Consider the following 15,662-nt stretch of genomic DNA (forward strand, 5'->3'; position numbering starts at 1 on the left):
TTGGTGTCATTCAGGGACATGTAGGGGAACAAACTTTTGAAAATATTTAAACAAAAAATTAAAAAAATCATCAATATTTCCTATTTTCAGGTGGATGCTGGAGATGGGTCATACCCATCAGTCAACACATGTGTCCATTACCTTAAATTGCCAGATTACTCATCAGAGAAGATAATGAAAGAGAGGCTCCTTGCAGCAACACGGGAGAAGGGCTTCCATCTTAATTAATGTATGTGGCAATATGTATGATAGAGTCAGAAGAAATATGTACTGGAAAAATCTAAAATGTGAATAAATTATTATTCATAACTATTATATATATATATATATATATATATATATATATATATATATATATATATATATATATATATATATATATATATATATATATATATATATATATATATATATATATCACACACACACACACACACACACACACACACACACACACAACCATATTTTTGGTATATAAGGCACACTCAAAATTTTGCTGGTATTTTTTTCTTTTTACTGGAAATGTCATAGATCATTTAAGACAAGACATATGACATCATCATCCATTCCACACCCCACAGACCGATGAGCTCACCAGTGGCTGGTGGTGCATGGAAGGTGCTGTGTGCAGTGGCACTGGAGCTAACAGCCTGCCATTGGGTGTACAAGTGGCCACCAGTTTCTTTACATTCACTGTCTTGCATCATCACTGAATTTTCTTTCTGACTAGTGGTATTTCATGTCATGATAATACAATTGGAATGTATTGTAAACATGGAAAATTTTCACTAATATCTAAAATAATCTGGGAAGCAGCTTTGCAGAATTTTTTTCCTGCTAATGGGATGCTACACATGTGATGTACAAGCAACCACCAGTTTTCTTGTGTGTCTGGTCACATGTTGTCACTGACTTTTTTCCCTGACTGGTGTTATTTTATAATAAGAAAGTAATATTTACATTTGTTACCTGAGAAAAATTGCTAATAACTATAAAGTAATCTGGGAAGCAGTTTAGTAAGGGAATAATGCAGTTTATTTGGGTCGTATTACAGCTTCAAAACCACCACTTGCCACCAACGCCAAGCCGTCCTTGTGCCTACAGGACATAAGTGATTTTCTGAGTGGTTTGGAAAAAGTAGGCTGTATATGCCAGTAGATATGGTACATACATATTTACATACTTACATAAACATATGGAATTATTTTTCCCATCATAAAAATATGGAAATTCATTTTAATTACTGAAAAATTTCAATCAGAATGTCTGAAGTACTGAGTCAGGTATTTGGAAAAAGTATGTTACACTATGTGTAATGTATGTGCGTTATTGTGTTATTAGGCTCTTGACCATGAAGGAAATCAGACCTTCAAAAATTATCTTAAGTGCAAATTATGTTCATCACATAATGTTTGAGGAGTTTATGATATCAAAATACAATTTGAAAAGTACAGGTTTCGGTGTTGTCAAGAGAATTTAAAGTATTCAGGAAGTGTCCTTTATCCATAGCTTGACATTTTTTAAGCTTAATTGTGGAAATGAGAAAAAAAATGTGTTTACTTTTCTAACTGGTTGATTCAGAGATCTTTATTGTCTAAAGCTGTAGTAGTTTACAATATTGCTAAGTTTATGTGTGTGTATATATATATATATATATATATATATATATATATATATATATATATATATATATATATATATATATATATATATATATATATATATATATATATATATGACATCCAGTCAGTAATTTAGACAAAATAGGATATTTTTTGGGCCACAAAACTGTTGGTACCTATATAAATATTGTGACTATCAAAAAGTTAATTTTCCTATTGACCCAGTGTATGAAATATGTAAAAACTTGTAATTGCCTTTATTTTTCCTCCATTTTTTTTGTCCTAACATGTAGTAATCATGTGTAGGCTCACCATGGCCAGTTGTGTTATGTTGTCACTATTAGCTTATGTCTTTCTGTGATACTGGTGTGAAGGCATTGCATAGAAAGCAACATGTATATACTGTAATAAAAAAATAAAAAAAACAGGCATGCCACTGTTAGTCATATATCAATGTAACCAATAAATATTCAGGATTTGAAGAGAAGTTTTTCCTGATAGGTTAGCACTGTCTGGCCACTGTTATCAGGCCGTTTTAGTGTGTAGCTTCCATTTCCAGTCTCAGCTCAAGAACTTGTCACGTGAAAACAACAGCAATGATCATGTAGTGCCTTAAATGTCACCTCCATCTTTATATTGCATTAATAAACATGTAGAAAATTATCAGCATATATAGATGAAGTAGAAAATTATGCTGCTGATTTCATTGGTCATATCAGTGGACCTTTGATAGTACATACTTCTCAATGTATGGTTTGACTCCCACAGTTCCAAAGCACCAAACTTTTTAATTGAAGTAAATAAAAAGCTATATAGGCTTCTCTAGGTTGATATTTATAATCTCATTACTTTGCCACTTGTATGTCACAGAAAATAGTTTGGGAGGAAATAATACAAATTGAAACTACTATTTTCTTTTTGTATTTTAAAGCAGTTATTTTTTCCCTTAAAGAGTAGAAAATGAGAGTATAGTGTTTTTTTACTTGAAATTCGTTGCCAGTATTCACAGGAACTTTACAGGCACTCTTCCACATTTTGGGCATTATCTGCTTCAGCCACAAAATCTTTCAATTCTAAAGATGCTATTGAATGAAAGTCATGTAAATACAGTCAATAATCCCCCAGCTGGATTGAGATGACTTGGGAATGGAATTGAAATGACCTTATTTCTTCATCCTCCACTCGACTACTTGGAAATACTATAGAATGATTTTAAATGGGAGACACGTATATAATAAAAAAGAGAGAGTCAAAACTTGCATATAGGCAGAGCACACTGAGGGTGGCACTGTAGATCCTGTTGTCTGTTCAAATAAAACAGTGCAATACCTCTCCATAGCTTCTTAAAAAAACTGTGAATCAGAATACCTTAGTAATATCAATAATAATTAAGTTCATATGAAGGTATAAAAAAAATCACACCTTCCTTCACTCTTCATCTTACTTCTACTATAAAGGTGATGCAAGGATGAATGAATTAGCTTCTAAGAATCCTTCGTGGTAATGCATTTGGTAAGAATGTGATGGGGAAGCCTATCAGGTGAGAAGGTAAGGCATGAGTGTGCTGTGAGGGAATATCGCAGGAGGGAATTTGAGTTTTCTTATTGTTCATTTGCACTTTCCTCTAATTTATTTTCCCCACCTTCATTCTCAATATATGTAATCCTCTTTGTATATCCCTCTCTCCTCATTCATTCTCCCCCGTTTCTTGTTTTCACCATTTTTCTTTCTGCCATCTTTGCTTTCCCTTCAAACCATGGAGGCCATGAACCCGAGACGTTTCTACCATGCTGTAAGTTCCCTCCAGTAAAACCTAGGCCACCTCAACAGGCTGAGTTCAGACTCTGCTCAAATCCTCTGGTAGGCGACAGCTGTCATTTTGCTGTGATTGGTTAATCCCCCAAAAACTCCGCTTCTAATCTGCGCCACACGGTCCACTCCATACCCGGGCCGCCTCTCTCTCGTCTGGCGTCTGCCTTCCTCTGTGTGTGTGTGTCTGTGTGGTTTTTCCCTTAAGCTGCTTCCTTTGCTGTAAACAAATGTGTTGGAGAGCAAGCAATTATGATAAAGGAAGAAAGAAGGCAAGAAGAAAAAGACTGGAAGGAGGGGAGGGCGGAGAGATGATCCAGTCAATAGGAAGTGAGAAGCGGAAATTAGGGGTGGGCAGGTACCGGTACTAACGGTACCAGCTAAACGGTACGGTACCGGTACCAGTTGCTCGGATTTATTTATTGGATTTATTGATAATTCTTCATGTCCGATTTTTTTTTTAGGTTGCTAATAAATATTGTTATTATACTATGATCGAGTACATCCATAATAACTATACATGCTATTTTTTTTATCGAAAAAATAAATATTCACTTCATTGAGAGAGAGAGAGAGAGAGAGAGAGAGAGATCACCACTCAGTGAGTGGATATCTCGGTGATATGGGTACTCGACTACTCGATCATATAGTCTAATAACAATAAAAATATTTATTAGCAACCTAAAAAAGAAAAAGAATCGGACATGAAAAATTATCCAGTAACTCCAATAAATAAATCAAATAATAAAATAATGGAAACGGGAGCTGTGATGGAAACGGAAAGCAGGACAAAATGGTGAGAACTTGGGGAGACGGTCAGCGGGGCAGTGACTCAGCGTCTACACACAGGGCCCATACCACATGGAGGCGGGCGAGCGCCGAGCGTCACTAAGATCCTAACGGTACCGGTACTAGCGGCAATGTGCAGTGCCGAGTGATCATTAAGCTTCCCGGAACCCAAGTGATCATGAGGCTTCGCGGTACCAGGTACCGGTACTGGGTACAGCGAGGAATCGATTCTTCGCGGTACCAGTACCGGTACCCGGTATCGGTACCTGGTACCGCGAAGCCTCATGATCACTTGGGTTCCGGGAAGCTTAATGATCACTCGGCACTGCACATTGCCTTGAGAGAGAGATTTACATCTATCTATGTAAATCTCTCTCTCTCTCTATCTCTCTCAAGGGGAAGAAGTGATGAAGGGTGATATTGCTTATATGTAGATCAATATATATTTTCTCTTTATAGGAGGTCCAGTCCGTCCAAATGTGAGAAGTGAGAGAGGAAATACAAAGGTCAACTGGCTTTTTGATTATCGGAGCAAAATACCACAGGCAACTGATGTTAATGGAGGAGCAAGACGATCGACCTTTGTATTTCTTCTCTCACTTCTCAGTCAGTCAGTCAGTCACATTTCTCTAGTTCACGTTCGCATCTAGAATCCACATCCGTAATAAAAAAAAATTAAAGGACTGCATGAATCCAGTCTTGAGCTGCTTTCTTTACAGTATAATTTTTTTTTATATTCTTGTTGTGAGGGGAGATGCCTGGGGCGGCCTGGAGGTGGTAACACTGGCTTCGTCCCGCGGCGCAGATGACATTAGTTTAGCCGTTTCATGGGCGCTACATAGAGGCTCACTGAGGCTAAATGTTCGAAAGTGCTGCTACCTTGGCGTTATTATGGTCGAATTGTTGCTATTCCTCTGTTTTCAGCTAGCCAGTCGCATTTTTTTAACGCTATCCCCACATGGCCTTTGGGTGATGACGGCTCAAGAAACGGCTAAACTAGTTTTTACCCGCTGCGAAGACAACAGACAATGATTCCATGTTTTGGAGATTAGTAAACGATATTGGATGTTTTAATTACTACAAATGATGTGCTTTTTTAGGAAGTGATGTATGTAGAAGAAAATATTTGTAGGTGAACAATATTTAGACAGTATAAGATGAAACGTATCGGGAGACATGCACCCTAGCTACACGTAATTAATCAGATAATTCCTAAAAAAACTCCGAAGATGTGAAAGCTATCGGCCCCAAACAAACAAAAAATGGGCTTTCTTAACAGTATGAGCCTATGAGGGGAAAAGAAGAGACAAAATTGATTGAGAGAAAATTGATTTGATAAGCTTATTGTTAATTTTCACAAAGGAGAAGCTAGGGAGGAGCATGCCATCCCTTCCCCCAGGCAGTACATAGTGTAGGTAGTATACAGAATAGGATGTTATAAAACTATTGACATATATATAATTAGGAAAATACGGTGTTTTTAGTAAGGTTCTGCGTCAACGTTGCCAGATGGTCGTGCTCAGACTCTTACAATTGCCGATTTCCAACCCCCAAACTGTCTCCTTCACCCCTTTAACTGGTTTTATATAGAGGTATCGATAAAATGGTTAAGTATTGGTGTTTCATGGCAATAGTTAGGCGTCAGGAAACCGGTAAAAACGAAGCTCTGAGTACGATAGTCTGGCAGCGTTGTTCAGCGTTTACCTGGTAACACTGAGAGCAGCGGCCGCGCAGACGACCACCACCACCCGCCAGCACAGCCTCTGTCCCTCAGCGCGCCTCAGCACCACTCAGCACGACCCTCCTGCTGCCCCTGTGCTGACCTTCTCCGCGGCAGCACCTTCCGCGGCGACTAGAGGCAGAGTTGTAAGTATGGACAGGTGCCTGGGGTGTGTGGTAATGGTGGAGGGGCGGCAAAGGGAACAGAGGGGCGGCTTGACGTTCTGCTCGTTTGGCGGTAAATTTCAAGGCGCACAAGGCATGTCTTTGGAAGGGTGACTGGGGATTAAGGTGGTGCTTGTAGTTACTCTTAAAGACGTGGATTGCATTAACTGGAGTCTCTGTAACCTCTAACATGACGATCTCTTAAATTTTTCCTTTATTTTGTTTCAAGGTGGTTTCAAGGTTCACAAGGTAAGGGTGACAGGGCTGTAAGGTGGTGCTTGTAGTTAATTTTAAAGACGTGGATTGCATTAACTGGAGTCTCTGTAATCCCTAACATGACGATCTTTTTTAATTCTTTATTCTTTCAAGGTGATGTTCCAAGGTGCACAAGGCAAGGGTGACAGGGCCGTTAGGTGTTATTTTTAGTTACCTTTAAAGCCGTATATTGCAGTAACTGGAATCTGTGTAATCCCTAATTTGACGACCTCTTTTAATTATTCTTTATTCTGTTTCAAGGTGGTTTCAAGGTTCATAAGGCAAGGGTGACAGGGCCATTAGGTGTTATTTTTAGTTACCTTTAAAGCCATATATTGTATTAACTGGAGTCTGTGTAATCCCTAATTTGACGATCTCTTTTAATTCTTCTTTATTCTGTTTCAAGGTGGTTTCAAGGTTCACAAGGCAATGGTGACAGGGCTGTAAGGTGTTATTTTTTTAGTTACCTTTAAAGCCGTATATTGCATTAATTGGAGTCTGTATAATCCCCAATTTGACGGTCCTTTTCAATTCTTCCTTTATTCTGTTTCTAGGTGAACGAGGCCTCATATCATTGCAAGGGTGACATGGTGGTTAGGTGTTATTTTTAGTTACCTTTAAAGCTGTACATTGCATTAATTGGAGTCTGTGTAATCCCTAATTTGATGATCTTTTTCAATTCTTCCTTTATTCTGTTTCAAGGTTCACAAGGCAAGGGTGACGGGGCCGTAAGGTGGTGCCTGTAGTTACTTTTAAAGACGTGGATTTCATTAACTGGAGTCTGTGTAATCCCTAATATGATGATCTCTTAATTTTTCCTTTATTCTGTTTCAAGGTGCACATGGCAAGGGTGACAGGGCTGTGAGGTGGTGCTTGTAGTTACTTTTAAAGCTGTAGATTGCATTAACCGGAGTGTGTAATCTCTAATTTGGCGATCTGGTTAAGATTCGTTTTAGGACCGTGCCAGTATCTCATTACCTACCTTATATCAGTAGCTCTTCATATATCTTTTCTACAAACCTTCAGCAGTTATGGAAACGCTTTGAAAATCCAATGCAAGGACTTTTTTTTTACTCTTGAAAATAGGGGATAATGTTTACAGAAGCGCGTCGCCTCCTCTGGCGACGGTGCAGCCGGTGTTGCAAGAAATACCTTCTCGCTGAAATAAGTCACATATATATATATATATATATATATATATATATATATATATATATATATATCTATATATATATGGGGGGTCGAGGGGGCACAGCCCCCCCGTTAGTAGGTCGTAAAGTTCAGTTGGAGTAGTTTAACCCAGCAGCGTCGGTGGACCCATTTTTGGGCTCCTGCGAGTCGGTCCGCTGAAACGGCGGACGCAGTTTTGGGCTCGGCTCAAAACGCCTAATTTGAGCTAATTGTAGGCGGTGGCGACATAGAGCAACCCACCATGCATGAACTGGGTCATTGTGGTGGTTGATTGATCTTGAGGTGGGCTTATATGTCAGGTGGTGTTGTAAGGTCATGGCAGACTGAATTAGCTATCCATACAGTAATCACTTGTCAAATTCTCTAAAGTAGACAACAAGCGACTCGGCTAGATGCCACGTGTCACGAGACTGTTTATTTTGTAACAAACACCACCCAAAAAGAATTGAGTTTGAGTAAAAGTAAATATTTTTAACGGCTTTATAGTTACGAGAAGAGTACTCTGATATACGTTCCATGCTCTTTTCTTAGTCTCAAAATGCAGTGTAATGTTGCCGATTCTCGGCCACTTCATGGCTTTCCCATAGCTGACGCCCATGGGTTAAATATGCTCCCCGACCCTAAACCCTCTGTGAGCTATTTTGCGGCTGCGGCGGCTGCAGTGTCGCCGCGGCCGCCGCCAGGGGAGGCGATGCGCTTTTGTAAAAATTCTTAAGTTAGTTTCAAGGGGACATGTTGAGAGGGACCATAGACCACAAAGCATGTCAGTGATCTGCCACTGGGCTGATACATGGTGGTTCTATAGTCTGTTTCAATAGGATATTACAGGCGGCCGCACCTCATGTTCTTCAATTTTGACTGGCCAAATGGCAGCCAATCACTGAGCTGAAAAAGTTGAGTTTGCTTGGCTCAGGAAGCTCACTCTGCACTCACACTGCCTTGCAGTGCTATGAGATGCATGAAAAAAATATTTCTTTACCTCAATATCACATGAAATATCAACTTAATGCAGTTTCACCATTGAACATGTATGGTGCCTAAAGTGTCAAGGATTATGTGAAAAAAAAAAAAAAAAAAGTACACTGTTAACTTGGATATAAATAGATATATAAACTAGTTTTTATTGTATAAAAAAAAAATCTTCATCACATGATATCTATGAGAAAAAATAATTTGTCATCTTGTGTTATAGAGTAAATGTTATAGATAATGACTCAAGGATGGCAATGCTACAAAGAAAACAGGTAGGCCTTGTAGAATTTCAAATATTTTTAGAAAACTAAGAACATTGCGCGGAGTCGCAACGCCAGTGGCCAAGGCAGAGGCAAACTGACAAGTTCTGCGCCGTGATTGGCTGCCACGTAGCTAATGTAACTCAAGTGAAAAAAAGAGGTGATGTGGATGTCTGTAATATCTTACTGAAACGTACATTTTGTTAATAAGAGTCAGTGTAATCCCTAGTTTGATGATACTGTAAGTTTGCTTTACATTGGGATAAGAAAAAAATGATAGGTTGCCTTTGTAAGTAGTAATGCCTGCATCGTAAAAGCAAAGTTGGGAGTTACACTATAGCTGCTTGTAGCCTCGGTGCTCATCTCTGTAACATTGGCCCTTTAGTCCACGGTAATTAGGAACCCATTACACTGGGACACAGGGCCAGTGTTACATCCGGGTTACCACAGTTTATCTTCCCAAGGTTTCCCCAGGTACCCATTCATCGACCATCATGAAAGGGAGAATGAATAGCTGGGCGGTCTGTGCACCAACTTCCCAGGCTGGGATTTGAATTCAGGCCCACAGATTCATAGTTAGGCATGCTAACTACTGCACCACGGATACACATGCCAGTTATTGACTGTAATATCTGGTTTAGTTACTGGTGGATGTAAGAGCTGTTCCTTACCATCATGCCTGTAAGAAAGAGGCCATGAGTGTTTGCATCTTAACTGTGAAAATAGGATATTACTTCAGTCTTTCACCAATTTCACTCGGTCTGTCAACACCATTTTTTCTGATTGATCTTTACATGCTCTTCAGCTTTTCTTCGTACCATTTGTTGCAAGTTACTTGTTTCTGTGATATTTTTTCATGTCCTCTTTAAATACTAAAAATTAGTTTAAGCAAGGTGGTAGAAATTGCCCCAAAGTAAATAGATATTAATAAAATAAAATTTTCATCTGCACACTTCAGAATACTTTCACTAAATACTCTTTTTTTCACAGAATTAGTCAAACCAAGACTGATCAAGATGGGTAAGCACAAGAAGCAAGAGAAGAGGCCCAAGTCTGACTCTGAGTCCGAGTCTGATTCTGACTCTGGACCTGAAGACGTGAGTGTTGGTGCTAAGGTGTTGGAGGGACTTGAGAGCACGTAGGGAAGTGATGTATTGGCTCTAACATTTTAGCTTGGGGTTAATACAGTATTATTTTACTTTCCATATAAATGCTCTCTCTCTCTCTCTCTCTCTCTCTCTCTCTCTCTCTCTCTCTCTCTCTCTCTCTCTCTCTCTCTCTCTCTCTCTCTCTCTCTCAAAAAAAATCAAATTTGATTTAAATAAGTTTTTTTTTTATTTAATGATTTTTTTCCCAGTAATCCTTGTTTGTTTCCACTGGTTATTTGTTTGTCTTATGAGGCCATTTTCTTGTATTAAACTTGGCCGTTGTTAAATGGAACCATAGTTTAATATATGTACATTACCCAAGATGAGTTTTTCACATAAAAATCATAAGTAGGACTAATATTTTAATTTTCTTTATGCTTTTGAATATTTTTCTTGTAAGAGATGGCGATGATCCTCTGGTGCCTTATTTGCTACAGGATCATATATATATATATATATATATATATATATATATATATATATATATATATATATATATATATATATATATATATATATATATATATATATATATATATATATATATATATATATATATATATATATATATATATATATATATATATATATATATATATATATATATATATATATATATATATATATATATATATATATATATATATATATATATATATATATATATATATATATATATATATATATATATATATATATATATATATATATATATATATATATATATATATATATATATATATATATATATATATATATATATATATATATATATATATATATATATATATATATATATATATATATATAATTTAAATCATTAGATATTTTACTTCTTAAATACATATATTTAATTTTGATTTAAATCACTTGATTAAAATCATTTGATTTCAATGAAAATAACCCTGATATATATATATATATATATATATATATATATATATATATATATATAAAAATATATATATATATATATATATTTTTTTTATACATGCACTTATAGATTATGTATTTGCACTTTTCAGAGGAATGAGCCTGCTCCAAAGAAGTCCAAGGCTGAAGGTTCCAGTTCAAAGAGGCTGAAGAATGATCTTGGAGAGACTTACTTTGAGCTGGAACGCAACCGCCGTGTTAGCATCCGAGAATTCCGTGGCAAGCTGATCATTGACATCCGTGAATATTATGAGAAGGATGGAAAGTACCATCCTGGTAAAAAAGGTGAGGCACACAACTTTCACAGTCCTTTTCAGTTGTTGCATAGCTAAGCAATGGGTATGTGTCTTGTAACATCATACTTATAGCAACTTGTTATTCATGTGGGAGCAGCTAAGATTCACATTTTGAGAGAAGAGATTCCTGAGAGGAATAATGTGATTTATGAGAAGTTCTTTGAAAGAATTGGCACATTAGAAAATTAGTAATTATTGTTATTATTAATTTGATCTTCCCCCAAGGTTTTCCCTCACTCTTACCTGACTTCCTCACATTATCATTTTCCTGCTTATAGTTCCATTTATATATATATATATATATATATATATATATATGATATATATATATATATATATATATATATATATATATATATATATATATATATATATATATATATATATATATATATATATATATATATATATATATATATATATATATATATATATATATATATATATATATATATATATGCTATCTATTGCCTTTCTGTATTTTGTATTGTTGTGATGTAGTTTAAGTGGATGTAACTCATGATAAAGGTTGTGATGAGGCTCCTAAATTATTTTTGCTTAGAGTATGAGAGACAGAGACTAGTAAGAGCTTTTCTGAGGGAATCTTATGTCCATCTCTTTTTCAGGTATCTCACTGAGTGCAGTCCAGTTTAACAAGCTGAAGTCCCTGATGCCCGACATTGATGAAGTGATTCAAGAGATGTAAATTGCCTTGGGCAGCTAAACACCAAATAAATTTGTCAAGTTTTGTCGTATTTAATTATAAGCAATGTATTGCTGTGACTTTATGTTAAGAAAAACAAATGGCTATTTCTCATCATTCACAAACCAATGTGATTCTTGGTAATTTGGTTCAATAAAGATTTTGTATCTGATTTGTGTTCTCTTAGGTATCCCAGTGTTGTTATATATGATTGGGTTGCACATTAGATTCCTTGTATTTTCTGTGGACCTCATATGGACACTAAACAATGTTCATCATGGTGTTAAGGGAAACTTTGATCTAGTTCTGTTTAATGGGAAATCAGAAGCTAGTGATGAGGCATAAAGTAGACTGCAAAGTATAATTTATCTTTTGTATATGTGCAGTTTTGAGTCTAAACCAAACGGCAGGTATATTTGTGCTTCTCCCTTGTCTTAGTGTGTAGAATGCAAGGGCCTTTCTATAATATTTGAAGTGTAGTTAGTAGCTAATGAGGTGTAATAAGTAGTTAAGGTTTCTGAATAGGTTGATTGCTCGCAGGAGTAATAAGAAACATCCACTAACTTGTTAATTCTATTTCGTTGAGACTTGGTAACACTTTAACCTAAGGTACTGCAGTGGCATGATGTAAAAGGCTTCCAAGAGAAACGTTAAATTTGTGATAAAGAGAAGACTGATAGGAGTGATGAGTGTCAGCTGCATCTTGCCATGCAATTTGCTCTATCTACATACATAACAGCCTTGTGCGATGATTCTAAGGTCACTTGACAAATAATGCCAACATGCTGTCTAGTTGTCACTTATCAGATTAACTATGCAGATGCTAATGAACCTTTCATAGAAGGTGCACTTTGTGTGGTACAATAAGTTTAGTGGAGCCATGTGGCTGTGCACTCTATTGCCTCAAGCCAGTAAGTTTTGGTATCACCTCTACTCTAAGATGAAATGGATAATCAGTACCTAATTTAAGCTGCAGTTACTAATGTTGCAATGGATAATTTCATCCCAGAGTGGGAGGCTAAACTAATGTCTGCTCATAGCAACTAGACTGCTTAACTTTAGAAATGTTAGCTTCATGTTTTAGCATGTTGGAAGAAACTTTAAAATTTTTCCTAATCTAAAGCTTTAATGACCCAATCCTTTTGCAGGTACTCGGCATAAAAAGGAGATAACTTTGTATGGGATTATGACGGTGATAGTGGCAGTGCACATTCGTCAATTAAGATAGAACAGGGGCTTGTAGTGAGCTGAAAGGATACGAGACCTTAAGTATGGTGTCCTTTTATATTAAAATACATGCTCTCAACAATTATTCCCTTCCCAAGTGCCAACAAAGGAAATGTATTATTACTCATATTTTTCACCAGAAAGGTCTCCTCTTGTGGAAAAGAGGGTGATTCACATTAAATTATTTTGTATCCTTAAGTAGTGTAGGCATCGCATGAAAGTGTTAATGGATATATGAAACCAGTTTTAGAACAATAGAAAAATAATGGATGGGATGCTGGGTGGAATGATGTGTGATTTCAGAAGGAAACATCAATTAACAAGTGATAGAAAATTATTAATCTTAATATATCCATGTGCTAAATATTAATCAAACTTAACGTGGAACAAGTCACCACCAGCACAAGCAACCGATGCACAATGGGCACATTTTACAGGGACTTCAGGGTTGTAACAGAAGTGCAACATCAGGCAAAGACATACATCTTTAGTTCTCCATGTAGTTGCCTTTCATTGATAACAAAATCATGGTTTGATGTGTCATGAGTATTGATATAACTTGCTTGGTGATTATGGGATGCTGAGAGAACGTCACAATCGGAAAGTAATACCTAAGATTATTAGGAAAAGCCATTGCATGTGAAGTTCAGAAACTGAGCACAACACCATAGGTTAAGCACCTCTGTTACCCGCATTAATTTCATCACATATAGTGGAAAAATAATCTTGTCACTCTGTATTGCATTAAGTCCATCATAGGAAGCATCAGTCTTATGGCGACGCTGAGTGGTCAGTGGCGGCGGCATTTTTCACTGTGGCCGTACTTCTTTTGCATTTCTTCCATGATCTCATCATAGACTTTGGAGTTTTTGTTTACGAAGGGTTCCCGCCATGCCTCATCCTTGCTCTTACCCTTGTTTCTACGCTTAATGCCAGGTGCGTGGACTAGAAAGGCCCTGTCCAGGATCACCAAGTGGTACTCCTGAAGACACAGCTCATGCATCTGGAAGGAGAGGCAGAAGGGTTATATAGTAATGCAATGGTTGTTTCACAATCTAAGTTGAAAATATATAGAAATGAGAGTATGTACTCTGAATTTACAAAATACAAGGAAAGTGGGTTGTGTGTCATGCTGGAAGCATGCTGTTCGGCCTGATGAACAATTTTTATACAGTATATAGTTGTCTAATTAATACCGTTTTACATCTACCTGAGTCATCTTATCCTGGAGCCCCTCCCAGGACAGCCTTTCATCATAGAGCGGTTCTTGTTTGGTGCATATGTAGATGGGCTCCCAGCGGTGGTAGGGGAACTCGCGCTTCACAACAGAGAAGGTCTGGAAAGGAATTGGTCCCTTTCACTTATGCCTTATGGAATATGCTTGGTGGAAGTAACGAATCAATAAAACTATTTTGCATATTTAGAGAAAATTAATATAGCAATGACTATGCAGTGGTGGATCACCTGCAGACTACAAATTTCCCTTTTGAAGGGTGCCCTGGGGCAGGAAAGTAAGACCTTAATCATAGCATACTCAGCTGATGTACCTTTACAGTACCTGGTGTACCGGGGTGCATAACCCACTCGGCAATGGCAGGAAAACGCTGGCAGTGAGCACACACGTGGCGGTGAAAGTAGACGGCATCATGGTGGTGGTACTGTTGAAGCAGCTCCTCCTTGCTTGCTGGCACAACGCTGGCCACCTCAAACACTGGTACCACATACACTCGAGGCCACACAGAGGCTGCCCGTACCTCAAGTCCCTCTGCCATACGTGATATCATGTTTAGGAACTGCTGGGCCAATCCCTCTGATGGGTAGAGCTCCACATCTGAGGGCAGCACATACCAAGTAGGCGCTGCTGAGCGAGCAACGTTACGGGCCACATTGACAGGATAAGGGAGGCCTTCATCTGTGCGGAAGCTCTTAATTGATGCAGTACTCTCCGCTGCATTGCAATCACACGTCTTCTCATCCACAACCAAGTGCCAGTCTGCTGCTGGAGGAGAGTCACGGGGCCAGAAGAAGTGCCACGAGACCTGCTCCCTCACCTCGGCACGACCACAGGCGCGGAGGTAAGACACTCGAGCAGCAGCCAGGCAGAAGTCTGTATGAGGAACAAATACGGCCACAGAGAGAGGCCCCGACCAGCGGGCTGCTAGCTCTCCGACATGGCTGATCATTTCAGGGGTGGTGTGTGTTGTGTATGTGACTGACTCATTGAGGCCAAAGGTACGTGAGGCCGGAAGCCAGTCATGCAACACTGCATACGGACTGCTGTTACCCAGCTGTGGGGTGCCCTGGGGCTGCTGCTGATGGTGGTCCGCAGGCACGAAAGACAGAGTTGAGCATGCAAGTAGGGCGGCTTCCCTGTCTGCATGAGGATGTTGAGTGGCGGCGGTGGCTTCCTCTGGATCACGCGGTGGGCAGGTCAGCAGTGCACACGGGGCAGCCAGCAGCAGCCAGGCGCCCACCACCACCGCTGCCCCGACACACGCCCACCGCTGCCACCGCCGCCACGATCGCGTCCACGCCATGCAGAGCTGTCCACACGCCCACCATTTATCTTGCTC

At 38.3% G+C, this 15,662-nt stretch overlaps 3 protein-coding genes across 14 annotated transcripts in view; 2 read left to right on the forward strand and 1 right to left on the reverse strand.

The window, feature by feature from the left end:
• LOC126999826 (E3 ubiquitin-protein ligase HECTD1-like) overlaps positions 1 to 2,453 on the forward strand; it is a 110,269-nt gene extending 107,816 nt beyond the window's left edge. For 7 of the 8 annotated variants that reach the window (XM_050862843.1, XM_050862845.1, XM_050862846.1 and 4 more), the window contains one exon: positions 91 to 2,453. In XM_050862843.1, coding sequence (XP_050718800.1) covers positions 91 to 228 — 138 coding nt within the window. In that variant the 3' untranslated portion in view covers positions 229 to 2,453. The remainder of the gene's footprint in view (positions 1 to 90) is intronic. The other variant, XM_050862840.1, reaches the window with a different exon arrangement.
• A 3,465-nt stretch (positions 2,454 to 5,918) lies between these two features.
• LOC126999830 (RNA polymerase II transcriptional coactivator-like) lies at positions 5,919 to 12,034 on the forward strand. Its single transcript, XM_050862856.1, has 4 exons — positions 5,919 to 6,086; positions 9,773 to 9,879; positions 10,956 to 11,148; positions 11,786 to 12,034. The coding sequence occupies exons 2-4, from the start codon at positions 9,799 to 9,801 to the stop codon at positions 11,863 to 11,865; spliced, it is 354 nt and encodes a 117-aa protein (XP_050718813.1). The 5' UTR covers positions 5,919 to 6,086; positions 9,773 to 9,798; the 3' UTR covers positions 11,866 to 12,034.
• Positions 12,035 to 12,421: 387 nt separating this feature from the next.
• The window catches only part of LOC126999829 (beta-1,4-glucuronyltransferase 1-like), a 22,681-nt gene continuing 19,440 nt past the window's right edge, over positions 12,422 to 15,662 (reverse strand). For all 5 annotated transcript variants that reach the window (XM_050862854.1, XM_050862852.1, XM_050862851.1 and 2 more), the window contains 3 exons: positions 14,637 to 15,662; positions 14,300 to 14,425; positions 12,422 to 14,092 (listed from right to left, as the gene is read on the reverse strand). The exon at positions 14,637 to 15,662 is cut by the window's right edge and continues 15 nt beyond it. In XM_050862854.1, coding sequence (XP_050718811.1) covers positions 13,880 to 14,092; positions 14,300 to 14,425; positions 14,637 to 15,626 — 1,329 coding nt within the window. In that variant the 5' untranslated portion in view covers positions 15,627 to 15,662 and the 3' untranslated portion in view covers positions 12,422 to 13,879. The remainder of the gene's footprint in view (positions 14,093 to 14,299; positions 14,426 to 14,636) is intronic.

The sequence above is a fragment of the Eriocheir sinensis genome, chromosome 17, assembly GCF_024679095.1.
Source record: "Eriocheir sinensis breed Jianghai 21 chromosome 17, ASM2467909v1, whole genome shotgun sequence".
Lineage (NCBI taxonomy): Eukaryota > Metazoa > Arthropoda > Malacostraca > Decapoda > Varunidae > Eriocheir > Eriocheir sinensis.